Source organism: Saimiri boliviensis, chromosome 1 (genome assembly GCF_048565385.1).
Source record: "Saimiri boliviensis isolate mSaiBol1 chromosome 1, mSaiBol1.pri, whole genome shotgun sequence".
Taxonomy (NCBI): Eukaryota; Metazoa; Chordata; class Mammalia; order Primates; family Cebidae; genus Saimiri; species Saimiri boliviensis.
Window position 1 is genome coordinate 129,181,764 of NC_133449.1, and position 16,384 is coordinate 129,198,147.

General features: G+C 42.7%; 1 protein-coding gene across 5 annotated transcripts in view; it reads right to left on the minus strand.

Moving 5' to 3' along the window:
- The window catches only part of AFF3 (ALF transcription elongation factor 3), a 613,873-nt gene that overhangs the window by 49,975 nt on the left and 547,514 nt on the right, over nt 1-16,384 (minus strand). For all 5 annotated transcript variants that reach the window (XM_010352080.3, XM_074404166.1, XM_074404177.1 and 2 more), the window contains one exon: nt 5,216-5,402. In XM_010352080.3, the coding sequence (XP_010350382.3) occupies nt 5,216-5,402 (187 nt within the window). The remainder of the gene's footprint in view (nt 1-5,215; nt 5,403-16,384) is intronic.

Consider the following 16,384-nt stretch of genomic DNA (forward strand, 5'->3'; position numbering starts at 1 on the left):
TTGTCCCAAAGCAGATGGGACCAACCGCACTTCAGGGCAGACTGGCACAGGGTGTCTGGTGACTTGGAGAAGCAAGAGAATTTCAGTGGAGGCCAGAATGAGGACGGAGGCCCCTTCCCTGGGCTGTGAGGACGCAGAAGCCATCGTAGAGTGCAGGTGGGGAGGGGGGATCCCCTGGCCCTGACACGGATTCTGATCTTTGACATGACTTTTTTTTTTTTTTTTGGCTTGTTTTCATGCTGCCAAACAGAACCAGGGGCTCCAGAGAAATATGCAAATGAGTAGAAAGATAGATCTTTTTTACACCTATAAGTTCTATGTAAATCATGACCTCGCTTTATTTGGCTTCTCTAGAGAAAGGGAACATGGGAAACCTATGGAGCACGGCCAGTGCATGTGGCAGTGGTAGATGCCCTCCCATGGCCAGAGAAAGCAGGACAGTGGGACACAGAACAGCTCCTTGGCCAAGAGGGAATCCCTTATCTCCCCTGAGATTAGCTGAGAGTGCCTGAAAATTAATTTGGTGACAAAAATCAACGACTTCTAAATTTGTCTCCCGCAACCCCCATTTCTCTCATTAAGTCAGTGCCTTTGCCTGTGCCTCAGCTTCCCTAGACAAATGGGGCACAGTAAATCTGAATGGATGCTGAAGGGGCCTCCTGCAGAAAGGGTACACATACTGGAAAGGGCACACACACATATGGCAGAACACAGCCCTCACGCTGGCCCCGCCACTGCGTTTCACGCTAGCTCTCCCTCACTGCCACCATCCGGAGCCTTCTACAGCTCATATCTCCCATGTGAGAGAACGTGGAAGTCTGTTTGTGGCCCAAACACAGCTGCATATGGGAGAATTCACAATGACACTTCCTAGCAGGAGCATTAACAGAAGGGCAGAATTTAATACATTTAGTACAGGCCCACTGTATGGTATGCTTTAGGGTCATTTTTTTCTGCATTTCACAGCTGACGAAATCAGTTTGAAGTACCACTTTCAACACATCACTAAATCATACTTTTTTTCTCAAGGATCTACAATAACCTCCTATTGCCTCTCAAACAAAATCCAAATTCCTGAGGCTGGCGTTCACGTTCACGGGTGTCCATTATCTTGCAATCATCTTTCATTGCCAGAATACCTACACTTTAACTCCCACTTCACATGTATTATCTCATTTAATCTTTACAGATAAGAACTGTTATCACCCTTAACTAGCAGATGAGGCTCAGAGAGGCTAACGGACGTACCCAGAGCTGCACAGCTACTGGCCTCCACCAAGACTGACTTTGTACTCATCTAGCTTTAAAGAGCAACGGTCTCCACTGCTGCATCGCCGTGTCTCCAAACTACTGTTTGGCATAGCCTCGTGAAAGGGAGACTGCATTCCTTTGCGAAATGTCGGTCTTCAACTTACAATGACAGAATTAGATCTGAATTTTGGTGAAAACACCAAGAACACTGCAAACAGTACTTGCTGCCCTCTGTTGCACTCAATCGCGTTGCCTTTTGATGTTTATATTTGTTTCATATGTATATATGTCTTGTGTCTTCAAAAAAGCCAAATGTTCTTTCATGTGAGGGGCAGGTCTCTTGTTTCTTTAGTATCCCTTGCAGCATCTATACTAGGTCAGGGAGGCAGTATAGATGGCTCACCTCCTAATAAGAGCAACTCACAATGAGCTGTCAAGCAAATTGTGTCATTTATTCCTTTATCATCGTCATCCTACCCCCCCCCAACCCCGCCACAACCTCACAGATTAGGCCGGGCAGGAATGCGTGCCATTCTGGGAATGAGGCAATTGTGGCCAAGGAAGCTTCAAGGACTCAGAATTTAGTAGCGGTGAGGAGGGGAAACTCAGGCTGCAGACACCAGTCCGCTGGTATGTGGCTGGCCACAGTCTGCTTCCTGAGCTGTCCACCTAGGGTTTCTGCTCAAAGTTCTTGTTTGTTTGCTGGCTCGCTGCTTTATATTTTCAGCCATGACTCTCCTCCCTAACTGATCTTCCCTCTGACTCATGCACCAGATCTTCACCATGCACTCTGGCCCCGCTTCATCTAAATCCTTCAAGTACCCACTGCCAGAGACTGCGTAGGCACCTAATAAATGAGAAGCTTGTTGAATCAGTGAGCAACTTGAATCACATTTCTGCTGATTTTTAAGAATAATCTAGGGCAGCATTTTCCAAAATGTGCTTTTAGCTCATCTATCCCACAAAGTTGGGTTTCCAGAGTCAAATCAATTTGGGAAGTGCCATGATAGAAAACACAGTATACCTGAGCAACAGTTAAGGGCTGGGTGATGATTCTGCAGGTAAAGAGGTGGGATAAACCTGTTTTATCCCAGATCTCCTCAAGATTATGTGTCCAGGCTTTTTTCTTCACACAATATTTATTACTTGTCCAACAAAGGTCGAGGGAGCTCCGTGTGTGGGGTCAACGTGTTAGCTGAGTGGAAAAGCAGCTTCCCCTGCAAATCTCTGGTGTAAGAGGCTGTACAATGCTCGGAAAGCAGATTAGATTCCAGTGAGAAGTAGTCTGAGACCAATGAAGCCCACATCATGACACAGAGAGGTCCCCTCCACGCTACGCAGGAACATGGCATTACCATACTACAGTGATTTACATGAAACAAACTGGCTCTCAACACACACAGCCAGAAAAGACATCTACCCAACTCAGCTGAGCCCAGTGGGTTTTCTGAGTGCTGGCACATGGTGGAGAGAATGCAGGGCGCCTCCTAGGCCCACAGCAGGATGTTACAGCAGTGGGAGTGAGGAACAGAAGCTTTCTGCTTCAAAGCAGCACACATGGATCTGAGCAGCGGAATGTGAGGTGCATGGCTATGAAGAGCCCGACTGTCATGTGCGGTTCAGGAAAAGGAGTCTTACTGCTCTCTCTAAGGTGACCTGAGCCAGCGCTGCCACAGAGGCTGCAGAGGACATGCAGGGTGATGTTACTTCCCGCCTTTGTCATTTGCAGTCTGCAAACTCATTTTCTTCCTAAAGGGTGTATGCATCTGTATTAGCCTTAGGAAAAATGTTAGAATAACTTTCCTTTTATTCCAACAAATACATTTCTTTCCTGCAGAAAGAAAGAACGGGCAGTGTGGCTAATACATCACCTGCCGCTTCTGCGGTCCTCTGCGTAGGGAAGCCAGGAATTCAAAACCACACGTGGCCTCAGATGACTTAAACTTTGAGGATTGATTCCTCTAGGAGGCTCTTGCCCCATCTCCTTAGCGAGGGGCCTCTGACAGCTGCCGGAAGAAATGACAAGAGCCTCCTTTCATCACTCAGGAGTTCAAGTCTTTGTAATTATCTCAGTGACATTTAGAAAGCATTTGCTTAAAGCACTTTATAGCTGTACTGCTCTTAAATGAGGTTTCAGCCAACACAGAAGCTCTAGGACCTACATTTTGGCATGAAAATAAGATTGCACATTCATGAATTTAAGCTGCAAAGTCGCAAGGAGGAGCCTGGATAGGTGATCTTCACAGACACACCCATTTTTTGGACATGTCCCCTGCCTGCCCTGTCCTTGCCCTGTCCCTGGGACTCAGCTATTTCTTATAACTAACTATTCTGGAATTTCTTCATGAAGTATAGCATAACTCCTCTACTTTAGTAAACTCCTGCATTTTTTCATTTCGAATCATCCCTATTAGAATGTCAACTATGAAGATAGGGACATTTTCTGTCATATAATTGCCGTATTCCAGAGCCAAGTACTGTGCGACCAATGCTCAGTAAATATTTACTGAATGAATTCCGAATGAGCGAATGAATTAAAGAATGGGTAAATGAAATTATGCTGAAGGAATAGCAATTTAGTTTCTGGGAAAAGCCAAGGTTATGTTACCCTAAGGTTTTCAAAGGTTAATGTTGCTAAGAGCCTTCCCCTTATACAAAGGTAGATGGATGGATAAATAGATGGACAGATAGATGGACAGGCAGAGACAGAACCTCATGGGAAGGAGAGCGTAGAGAGATGGCTTGGTTCAGGACGAACGGAGAGTCCTGAGTCAGGGCAGAAAGCTGCCAAAAAGAAAATGAGGGCTATGAAGCAACAAAATCTCCCTGATTTCACAGTGCTCCTGCAAAAAGCCTCAGCCTCCTGAAAGAAGTGGGGAGGAGAAAAACCTGACGGAATTGAAGAGCCACTCTGTGAACCTGAGATGGAAACACCACTGCTTTCAAGTGTGTTAACGCCTAAGGCATGGCTATAAAAGATGGGGCGTGGGGGGCTGACTGGGCCCATTAAGGTGCTCCCCTCCTACTGCAATGGTTTGTAGAAGTGGGTTTGGTTCCATTTCCGGGGCTATTTAGAAATTTGCCCCCCTCAAATAATACAGAGGGTTGTAAGTAAAAAATTAAACCTGACAATCATGGTCATGTCAAATGTGTACACGCTCAAGGAGAGTGTGTATTTTATTCCTTGTTTAGAAATTACAGTCTATCCTTAGAGCTCTGCAGCCTGGAGAAGTTTCTCCTGGCCCTCTCCCAAGAAACCTCATGCTCTGAATTACTATTTAATTTTCCCCTTTCTACTTTAAAGTAGAAATAGCAACGGTTTTTATTGGTACCTTCTAATGTTTTTGTAGGAGGCACCTAAATCTTCCACATAGATACTCATCATAGCTATAAAAGGTTTCATTATTATTTGTAGGCTGATGCTAATTTTTCTTTTTATATTTTCACAAAGAAAACACAGTTAAGAAGGTTTTATTAATATTTATAGCCCTCGTTCTTCTGATCCGTGACAAACTGCAAAAAGTTAAGAATCTGACCATGTCCAATCCATAAAACCCCTTTCCCTGTGACTTATGGGTGGCCACACTTCCCAGGCAGTAAGCGGCCCTGTCCAGCGACTGCCCTGGCTGACCCGGAGGGAGACCAAGGCCATAGGTTATTTCCTATCAATGATGTTTACAGCATACTTGGACATTTCTGAAAGTCGAGATAGAGATTTGGGGGCAATGAAAGTTGATGTTTCTGTACTTCAAAGGGAGCTGTGTAATTAGGAAACCGTGAGGAGGGGACAGTGTGGGGAAAATGTGGAGCCCGAAGCCCACAGCCTCCTCCTGTCCAGCACCTGGCTTGGGGGTCTGCAGGAGGGAAGAGACCTGCAGCAGTGTGACGGCTACAATGCCAGGACTTGCTATCCTCACAGAGACAGAAGTGGGCAGAGGAGGGGCCTGAGCCAGGCAGTGCTTACCTCGGGGCTGGAGAAGTGGGGGGGCTTGCTGCCCTCACTCTCGCTGGAGCTGCTCTCGGTCTCTGAGTCGGATCCGGAGCTGCTCTCCGAGTCGCTGGAGGAGCTGCTGCTGCCGCTGCTGCTGCTGCTACTGCTGCCCTTGCTGGAAGGCACTGAGGCTCTGCAGTTGGGCTGCTGGACCACGGCGCTGCCAGCCCGCGAGGCCCCCGGGAAGGAGAGGGAAGGAAAAAGCCAAGTGAGCAAACAGGAAAACACCATCCAAGCTGCCATGCACCCCAAGAGAGAGGAGGCACAAAGCCCACACATCTGTCAACCCTGACCTGGAACTCAAAGAGCAGGCATCGAGGTCAAATCATCCTAAAGGTTAAAGCAACTCATATATAGAATAAAATCAGGAGTGAAATTGGTGCCCCTTGGTAGACAGGCGCTGGTTATTTGTGTGGCTATTTTGGAAGGGAAGGTAGTATGACATCCTAATGGCTGTTTCTATTTTGCTGCTGTTCTGGGAATGGCTTTTCAAATGCATCCCCAAATCCAATCATCTACAAAAAATGCAAGGAAATCCAAAAAGCTTCAACTATTTTGCAAAGTGTGAAAATGACTGCTTTATTTTTGCCCTAGAGGAAAATGCAGCATGATGGCAGGGATTCGGCAGAGGGTTGTCAGGAAGGGCACAACGTTCTGCACTGACCATTCATGGCCTGCTGGAAGGTTCCAGAGACTGACAGACTATCCAAGTTAATGTCTTGCTTCCTCCCTTTTCCCACCTGTAGTTGACTGCTGCAGTGATTACAGGTGGTGGCATGTTGTTACAAACAGTAACCTTCCTTTGAGCCCTTTCCTAGAGAACTGCAGATCCCTCACAGACACACTTTTGTGTGTTCTAGACTTTAAAATTCAATCCCAGTGCTGTGGCTTATATGAAGTGCATTTCACATTTACACGTGATGCTTATATCCATGCTGAAATTTGCCAGAAAGTCATTACATAGTCAAAGATAACAAGAAAATTGACTGATGCTTTCCAATAGTAATTAACCATAAAAATTCAAATAGCACACATCCACCCAGAAAGCGTTTGAGTGAAAAAGAAAATTTCAGTACTCACATAGTATTCAACATCTTCAAAGTCCTTTATTAACAAAATTGAAACACACCTTAATGTGTTCTTTTGAGGTCAAGCTCTAAACACCAAAAATGCCGGTCACTCTTGTATGCTGAGTCAGCAAATATCTACTTCCTTCCAACTGTGACCAGTGCTTCCATAGGACCAAGCATCAGTGAAGGCCAGGGGCCAGGGAGCTTGTGAGAGTTTATGGTCTCAAGTGCAAAGCAGCCTGGACAAGGTAAAGGACTCCTTTCACCCATCCCTAAAATCTTTGATACATGCTTTGCCCAAGGTGGACTTTCATAAATCCTGGGTATGGGGGTGGAGATCGAGGTAATACTCATTGGAGATTTGTTTCTATAAAAACCACCAGAAAAGAAACTATCTTGCAGTAAATCTAAAAATAAAAGCATCTTTTGGAACAGCAGGGTTAGGGGAACCAGAGTTTGAACATAACTTTCCCTAGTGGGGTTTTTATTTCTTCCACCAATGTCACGGTCCATACTGATTGTCTGACAAAATTCTTCAGCATCAGACAACATCTGCACGTTCATGCCTTGCCTGAGCTGCAGCGATTTCTTTTCTAGCCTGTTATTTGTGTCTGGAATTGAGTGAGGGATCCTGAATCTTAAGACAGAGTAGGGCAAGGGACAGTTAGAGCTCAGGGACTGTAATATTTCTTTCCTTCCTTATGAACAAAAATCCGTTCTTTCCTGTTGGCTGAATTGAGATGGTTACTATCAATGGAATAATAAAAAAAGACTATTGAATTCTGACTGCACATGAACATCTGGGATCCATGCTAATAGTTCGTCGAATTTGACAGAAACAAGCAATGGGGAAAGGATTCCCTATTCAATAAATGGTGCTGTGAGAACTGGCTAGCCATATGCAGAAGATTGAAACTGGACCCCTTCTTTACACCATATACAAAATCAACTGGAGATAGATTAAAGACTTAAATGTACAAACTAAAACCATAAAACCCCTGGTAGACAACCTAGGCAATACCATTCAGGACATATAAACGGGCAAAGATTTCATGACAAAGATGTCAAAACAATGGCAACAAAAGCAAAAATTGACACATGGGATCTAATTAAACTAAAGAGCTTCTGCACAGCAAAAGAAACTATCAACAGAGTAAACAACCCTCAGAATGGGAGAAAATTTTTGCAAACTATGCATTTGAGAAAGCTCTAATATTCAGCATTTATAAGGAACTTAAACATTAATTTACAAGAACAAACAACCCCATTAAAAAGTGGGCAAAGGACATGAACACTTTTCAAAAGAAGACACACATGCGGCCAAAAAACATATGAAAAAAAGCTAAACATCACTGATCATTAGAGAAATTCAAATCAAAACCACAATGAGATACCATCTTACATCAGTTAGAATGGCTATTATTTAAAGTCCAAAAATAAAGGTGTTGGCGAGGTTGTGGAGAAAAAGGAACGCTTATACACTGCTGGTAGAAGTGTAAATTAGTTCAATCATTGTGGAAGCCAGTGTGGCGATTCCTCAAAGACTTAAAGATAAAAATACCACTCAACCCAGCAATCCCATTATTGGGTATATACCCAAAGGAATATAGATCATTCTATCATAAAGACACATGCACACATATGTTTACTGCCATACTATTCACAATAGCCACACTATTCACAATAGCCAAACTATTCACAATTCTATGTTAAAACATAGAATTAACCCAAATGTCTGTCAGTGATAGACTGGATAATGAAATGTGGCACACATATACCATGGATTACAATGTGACTATTAGAAAAAAAGACTATGTTCTTTGCAGGGACATGGATGGAGCTGGAGGCCATTATCCTTAGCAAACTAACACAGGAACAGGAAACCAAATACCACATGTTCTCACTTATAAGTGGGAGCTAAATGATGAGAACACATGGACACAGAACCACACCAGTGGGGCCTATCGGAGGTGGAGGTTGGGAGGAGGGAGAGGATCAGAAAAAATAAACTAATGGGCACTAGGCTTAATACCTCGGTGATGAAATAATCTGTACAACAAACCCATATGATACAAATTTACCCATGTAACAAACTTGCACATCCTGCACATGTGCCCCCAAACTTAAAAAAATAGTTTTTTGGCATGTCCCAAAACACTGTGGGGGAGACACACAAAAATAAACAAAAAAGCAAAATGACAAATGGCTCAAAAGTGTCCTTGTTAAAAGAATGCGGGTGGAGGAAAGATATGTGTTTCTCTGCCACCCTCTGGAGTGACATCTGCCAAAGATTAGCAAATGAAGATGAATAAAGAATATTCTGATTGGTGATCAAAGCCACTGGACATCGTAGAAAACCAATCAGTACATTCTATCTGCTTTCACTCAACAAAAAACATGATGCTGGTTCTGTGTGCACTGGGCTTCTGTGTACAGCAGAGGCAGCAAGGTGTGTGGGATTCCTTGTGGCTTGTACCACAAAGTGAGTGTCTTTAAACAGTGTCCACTCAGCAGTTACCATGCTGCCTGTCTTTAATGGCTGCGGTCCTAAAGTGATGAGGCACCCTAGCCCAAGGAGGCAGCATCTCTGATCTGAATTGTATTGGCAGAAAAACCTTACACTTTAATGTTTTCCTTTCTTAAATCAGGAAAATCACTTAAAATGACAGTTTTACTGGCATAACTACTATTTGTTTTCAAAACAGGTGAGAGAGCCAAGAGTTTAGGTTTTTCTTCATACGTTACTTGTAAGGGTTGTGAAACTTACGATGTCTGGATTAAATACACTCATGTTTCAATGGTGCTGGTAGAGAGTACAGTATGTATTATGTCTAGAAACAATCATGGCGAAGATGGGAACAGATTATCTTGGAAGGGCGCTGGTGGCTCAAGTTGTGGGATCAAGATCACTCTCCCCATTTCCACGAAAGGCAGTTGCTCTAAACCATCCTTGCATGGAGCCTTGGGGTCAGTTGACCATTCTGGCCTCAATGTAGTGACTGCTCCCGTCGTGGGTGCTCACAGCCGCTTTACCCATCATGGGGCAGCTGCAGCAGCAAGGGTGGCAGAGCCAAGATGAGGAAGCCAGGAATGGCCCTCCCTGCAGACGAGTACTAGTGAAAGGATGAACTTGGCTAAGACACATATACACACATACACATATGTCTGTGGAATTTGGTGTTGCTCAGGCTGGAGTGCAGTGGCAATCATAGCTTACTGCAGCCTCGAATTCCTGGGCTCAGGCAATCCTTCCTCCTCAGCCTCCCAAGTAGTTGGAACTACAGGCATGTACCACCACACCTCGCTAATTTTTGCATATATATATATATATATATATATATATATATATATATATATATAAAGACAGGCTCTTTCTATGTTGTCCAGGCTAGTCTTGAACTCCTAGCCTTGAGCAATCCTTCCACCTCAGCCTCCCAAAATGCCAAAATGCTGGGATTACAGGTATAAGCCACTGCACCTGGCCTAGGCTTTATATATTTAAAATTACAAACTGAAAAGTTTAGTGTGCCAATTGGTTTTCATGTTTACATACCAAAGATACTTTAAAAAATTAACTTAAGCCTGGGCAACATAGTCAGACCCTGTCTCTACCAAAAAACAAACAAACAAAAAACAAATTAGCTGGGTGTGGTGGCATGTGCCTGTGGTCGCAGCTACTCAGGAGGATTACTTGAGCCTGGGAGGTAAGGTGTGATTGTGCCACTGCACCCCAGTCTGGGTGACACAGCAAGGCTCTGTCAAAAAAGAAACGATAGTGGAATTTTTCCTGAAGTGATAACATGGACACCTTGGACAAGTTTCAGCATAACACCTACCAACTTCTTGGACCCAGTGCCATCTCATGAATGGTGCCATTGACAGCAGCCATGAAACATTATTAAGATCATGGAATAAAAGTCTTTGTGTAGCCAAAGCTTAGCACAGTGCCTGGCATATAATAGGTGTTCATATATGATTACTGAATGAAAAAGTAAAGGAAAAAAATCACTGGGTTAATAAGTTTTTAAAAAAGAGACTGAACCTTTCGAAAAGGTTATAATCTCTCTTTTCCAATTAAAAATATGTTAAGAGGACTTCAGTAATCTTTAAGACAGACTTCTTTCTTTCTGAGAATATTTCTTGAAGTATACTCTAAATTTTATCTGCTATAATTTAAACACAGTTCCCTCTTGGATGGTTTTGTTACTTTTTGCATTTTGATTTCTTGAAATGTTTGGCTGGTTTTGTGAGTGGTCAGAACCAAACACACCTTTGAGAGAGGTCCAGCTTTACTCTAAATGATCTGCTTGGTGTGTTTCTTCCTATGGATGCAATGACACCTTCCTTTTGGAATCTGGCCTTGGCTAAGTCTGAATGTAGACTGTAAAAAGAAAAGACCTGGAATCAAAATGACAAAATCTTGGATCTCACAGTCAAGGGTGCTCCTGCCTGCCAAGTGTATTGTGGGGCCTGAATACATATCCAAAATGGTCCACACACTTTCAACTGACAAGTAAACTTATAGAGAGGCTCTCTGCCTGGTTGGTGCTGTGTGGACAGCTGTGGTGCCCACATCGCACCACACATGCTGCGGGCACTCCACTGGGACTGACTGAATAATAACGTTTAGCTCCTCCTCATTCAACACTCTGTGAGAACAAATGCTTGCTATCCAAACCGTAACCAGTGTCCTGGCAACAGTAATCCTTTATTAATAGCATCACTATTGATATTAATTTATCTAAAACCATACCACATGATGAGAAGTAAAAATGGTAAATGCGGGGTTGAGGAGGTTTGCTATGGCTAAAGTTATCTTCCAAAAAAACCCAAAAAACAAAAAAAACCAACTGGTAGGACTGTTGCTTCTATCCTGAAATGTATTAATGTATGTTTGTTCTGCGATACCTCCAGGAATAATTTCTCTATAAAACTTGGCTTTTGATGCTCTTCGGGGTCTGGTCTCAATCAGATTTCCAGCTTCACCTCAATGGGTCTATCCCTAACTCTTGGCAATAACACATTTCTCAGCATCTGGACAGGCTGGGTCTGTTTCAAGCAGGGTAACCTTGCACATGCTATTTTCTGTGCCAGAAAGTCCTTTCTCTCTTTTTGAGTTACTGTTACCTCTTACTCCCTCTGCCAGCCTGAGTGGCTGTTTCCCAGCTCTGTAAAGGTTTTCCCAGCTCTCCCAGGCATCCATGATGTTTCCTCCCATGAGTTCCTCTAGCACACTGCCCACTTCTCTATTGCAGCCCTTGCCTCGAGGATCAGAATCATCTAATTTATCCATGCAATGTATTTTTTTTCTATTCCTTTGGGAAAATGTAGGATTTCTTGAAACTGGTAACTTTAGAACACTATCTCATTTATAGATGTATAGGCTGAAAACTGAGAACCCACAGGGGCCAGGCACATAGCATCCATGAGTAAAGTGTTCAGGTCTAAGAAAAACAAATGCCTAACGTGATTACAAATGGCAGTAGACCCTCAGCTCCCCAGTGGAGAAGGCACCAAACTGGGGAATCCCACTAGGTCTGACGCTGCTTCTCCAGGCCAGCCTATCCCTTTACCTGGAAACAAGAGCTCATTATTACCGACTGTTTTGATTTTTTTCAGATGAAGCCTAAAATCCTGATATTTATATCAAATCCCCTGATTTTAAAATGCTAGTAACTAATTTGAAAAGTTTTAACAATTAAAAGTTTCATTGTATTTTAGCAACGAAATACATCTGTGGGTAAGATGAGGCCTGTGGAACACCGTTCTGAGACCTGTGATCTATGTCCCATTATCACACATTTTGAGATGGCTCAAATTAAAACAGATATAGAGGCCACAATCAGGACAAGTTTTACCCACTCAGGAATTTAGATTAGCAGGGCCAGGGATAACAAGGGGTGAACCAAATACTCTCATTCCTCAGCTCATCTTTTTTTTTCTTAAAGTTTCTGAAAGCAAGTAAGAAAAAGAAGAAAAGAATGGCTACTCCAAAGACACAGCAGCTATCAAACACCATTTTGCATTTATTTATTTATTTTTTTGACCTTAGGATTTTATTTAAAAAATTTTGTTTTTGTAATCCCAGCTCTTTGGGAGGCCGAGGCGGGTGGATCATGAGGTCGAGCGATCGAGACCATCCAAGATCGCGCCATTGCACTCCAGCCTGGGTAACAAGAGTGAAACTCCGTCTCAAAAAAAAAAAAAAAAAAAAAAATTTTGTTTTAATTTCCATAGGTTTTTGGGGGAACAGGTGGTATCTGGTTACACGAGCAAGTTCTTTAGCAGTGATTTGTGAGATTTTGGTGCACCTATCACCTGAGTAATATATGCTGAACCCAATTTGTAGTCTTTGGTCCCTTGTCTCCCACCCACCGTTCCCCCGGAATCCCCAAAGTCCATCGTATCATTCTTATGCTTTTGCATCCTCATAGCTTAGCTCCCACATATCAGTGCGAACATATGATGTTTGGTTTTCCATTCCTGAGTCACTTCACTTAGAATAATAGTCTCCAATCCCAACCAGATTGCTGCAAATGCCATTAATTCATTCCTTTTCATGGCTGCATAGTATTCCATGGTGTGTGTGTATATATATATCTGTCTCACATTTTCTTTCTCCACTTGTTGACTGATGGATCAGCCCACTTATTTTTAAAAAAATTCTATTTTGAAATAAGTACAGATTCATTGGAAATTGCAAAAAAAAAAAAAAAATACAGATTGTTTATGTATCCCTCACCCAGTTACTCCCAAGGTTAAATCTTATGTAACTACAGTACAATATCAAAACCAGAAAACTGACAATGGCAAAATGTTCCTTGTCACTTTATCACATGGATAGATTCATGTAACCACCACCACTATTAAAATATAGCACTGTCCCAGCACCAAAAAGATCTCCCTCATGACACTGTTTTAGGGTCACTCACACTGACCTCTACCCTCTACCATTCCTCATCTCTGGCAACCACCCATCTGTTTTCCATCTCTAAAATGCTGTCATTTTGAGAATGTTATATAAATAGAATCATATAGTTATATGTTCTTTTTTAGACTAAATTACTGAGATACAATTTGTTCATAGTAAGTATCCTTTTGAGATGGGCCTTTTTTCAGTCAACACAATGTCATGAGACCCATACATGTTTTTTAATATATTCACAGCTTGTTTCTTTTTATTTCCGGGTAGGATTCCATGGTATGGACCTTTAAAGATTCATCCGTTTTTTTTTTTTTTTTTTTTTTTGAGATGGAGTTTCGCTCTTGTTACCCAGGCTGGAGTGCAATGGTCCAATTTCAGCTCACTGCAACCTCTGCCTCCTGGGTCCAAGCAATTCTCCTGCCTCAGCCTCCCGAGTAGCTGGGACTACAGGTATGCGCCACCATGCCCAGCTAATTTTTGTATTTTTAGTAGAGACAGGGTTTCACCATGTTGACCAGGATGGTCTCGATCTCTTGACTTCGTGATCCACCCGCCTTGGCCTCCCAAAGTGCTGGGATTGTAGGCATGAGCCACCATGCCCGGCCTGATTCATCCATTTTTTAACCATTCACCCAATGAGGGACATTCTGGCTGCTTCCAGTTTTGTACTATTCATAAGGCTGTTATGAATATTTGTGAATAGGTTTTTACGTGGATGTAAATGTCCGTTTCTCTGTGATATTGCTTTCAGGACTTTCAAATTTGTCTTTTGTCTTCAAAATTTGACTCTGATATGTCTTGGCAGGGACTTCTTTGAGTTTATCTTGTTTGGGACTTGTTCAGCTTCTTGAGTCTGTAGGTTTATGTCTTTTGTAAAATTTGGCATTTTTAAAGCCATTATGAGTTTAAATACTTTCTGAATAATTTTCAGCCTCACTCGCTTTCTCTTGTCCTTCTGGAATTCTGACACCCATGTAAGATCTTTTGTTACAGTTCCGCAGGTCTCCGAAGCTGTGTCCTTCCCTATCCCTCTGTCTGTTTATTCTCTGTTGTTCATATAAGGCAATTTCTCCTGTTCCAGCTTCAAGTTCACTAACTCTTCCCTCTGCTCACTTCATTCTGCGGTCAAGCTCACCCTCTGAGTTTTTCAAATTTTGGTTATTAAATTTTTCAGTTCTAAAATTTCTATTTGCCTTTTTTTGTATTTTCTTTATTATTGTACTGAGACTCTACTTTTTCAGTTGTCTCAAGCTTGTTTTTAATTGCTTATTGAAGCATTTTATGATGGCTGCTTTAAAATGCTTGTCAGATAATTACATCTGTGTAGTCTCAGTATTAGCATCTGTGGATTGTCTTTACTCATTCAAGTTAAGATTTTCCAGATTCTTGGTAGGATAAGTGATTTTCTATTGTATCCTGAACGTTTTTGGTATTGTAAGACTCAGACTTTTAAACAATATTGCTTGTTTTAGCAGGCCTCTGCTAATGCCATGTCAGCAGGGGAAGGGAGGGTTGTCTCCCTATAGTTGTGCAAAGGTGGAAGTTTAGGCTCCCAACTGAGGCTTTGCTCATGGGAATGGGGGCGACATTTTTTTTCCCCTGGTGTTTATCTGGAATAGGGTGGTTATTGTCTAAAAGTTTTCTTGGCCAGGTGCAGTGGCTCACACCTGTAACCCCAGCACTTTGGGAGGCCAAGGTGGGTGGATCACTTGAGGTCAGGAGTTCAAGACCAGCGTGGCAAACATGGTAAAACCCCGTCTCTACTAAAAATACAAAAATTAGCTGGGCATGGTGGCATGTACCTGTAATCCCAACTTCTCTGGAGGCTGAGGCAGGAGAATTGCTTCGACCTGGGAGGCAAAGGTTGCAGTGAGCCGAGATTGTGCCACTGCATTCCAGCCTGGGTGACAGAGCAAGACTCTGTCTTAAAAAAAAAAAAAAAAAAAAAAAAAAAGGTTTCTTCTTGCTAGGATATACGTTTCCTGACCCTTTGGGAAGAGAGAAACTGGCTTTCCTGTGGCTTCTGTCTGTGCCTGCTGCCACGTTGCCAGCTTCTCCAGCATCCGCTCTGTGCTATATCAGGAAGAAAGGAAACCTGGCGAACTCACCACCATGTCTTTCCTCAGGCCCTAAGGCCCAAGCTGATTTGCCTTCCCCCACCTCCCAGCCTTTCAGCCTTCAGATTTTGTTTTATATAGAACATCCATGGAGTTCAGTTGTACTTAGCAGGAGGAAGAGGAAAAAGTACACTAACATCTTGTCCCTGAACAGGCAACCACCCACTTGGTATTTAGCAAGTAGAAAGGAACCCTCTCTCAATACTTCCAACCTCCAGCTCTGGTTAATTATCTAAAAAGCTGATGAATGAAACAATTACAAAGGTCTCTGCTATAGTTCCTGCCCATTTTATCACCTAGTCAAATTAGGCATTAATGCCTTCATTTAAAAACTGCTATTATCAGAATTAAGCTCAGACTTTACCAGGGTGTATACTAAACCTGAAAAGGACATGTTGCCAAGAACGTATACAGCCTCATGAGAAAAATGACTCAAGTGAAATGAGGGTGTAAAATTGTTAGGAATAGAAAGTTGAGTGCTTTAAATGTTACGTTCATAGTGAAAAATTCTCTCAATATATTTGTGAGAAAATGGGCTTTCCAGGATTCCAGTTAGCTGGGGACAGAGAAATGCATTGAAATATCTAGGTGCTGACTTTGCTTTTTCCCTGGGAGAGGATAGGGTTTTGCTGATGCTGGGTTTTGCTCAAGATTGAGTTGGAGCCTCTCAGGGCACCTGGGATCTGAGCCGGTGCGCAGCACACCTGTTCCAGCTCTGTGGGAGCACCTCCGCCTCAGCCGTTCCTGTGACTGTGGCTAAATAAACCGAAGACCTCTTCTAAACTCACAGGGTGTAAGTGTGTGGTCTTTCCCTGCCAGCGTGTGTGCTACAGAGCAGCATGATCACAGTTATGTAAAATATATACACAGAGGAAAAAATGCTGGAAGGATACTCAAATGTTAACTGTGGATAATTTTGGATGATGGAATTATGGAGATTAAATGGTTTTTGAACTTTTCTACATTTTCAGAATTTTCATTTTTCTTCACGAATAAAACACATGACACCATTTTCAAGTCTACGTGATTC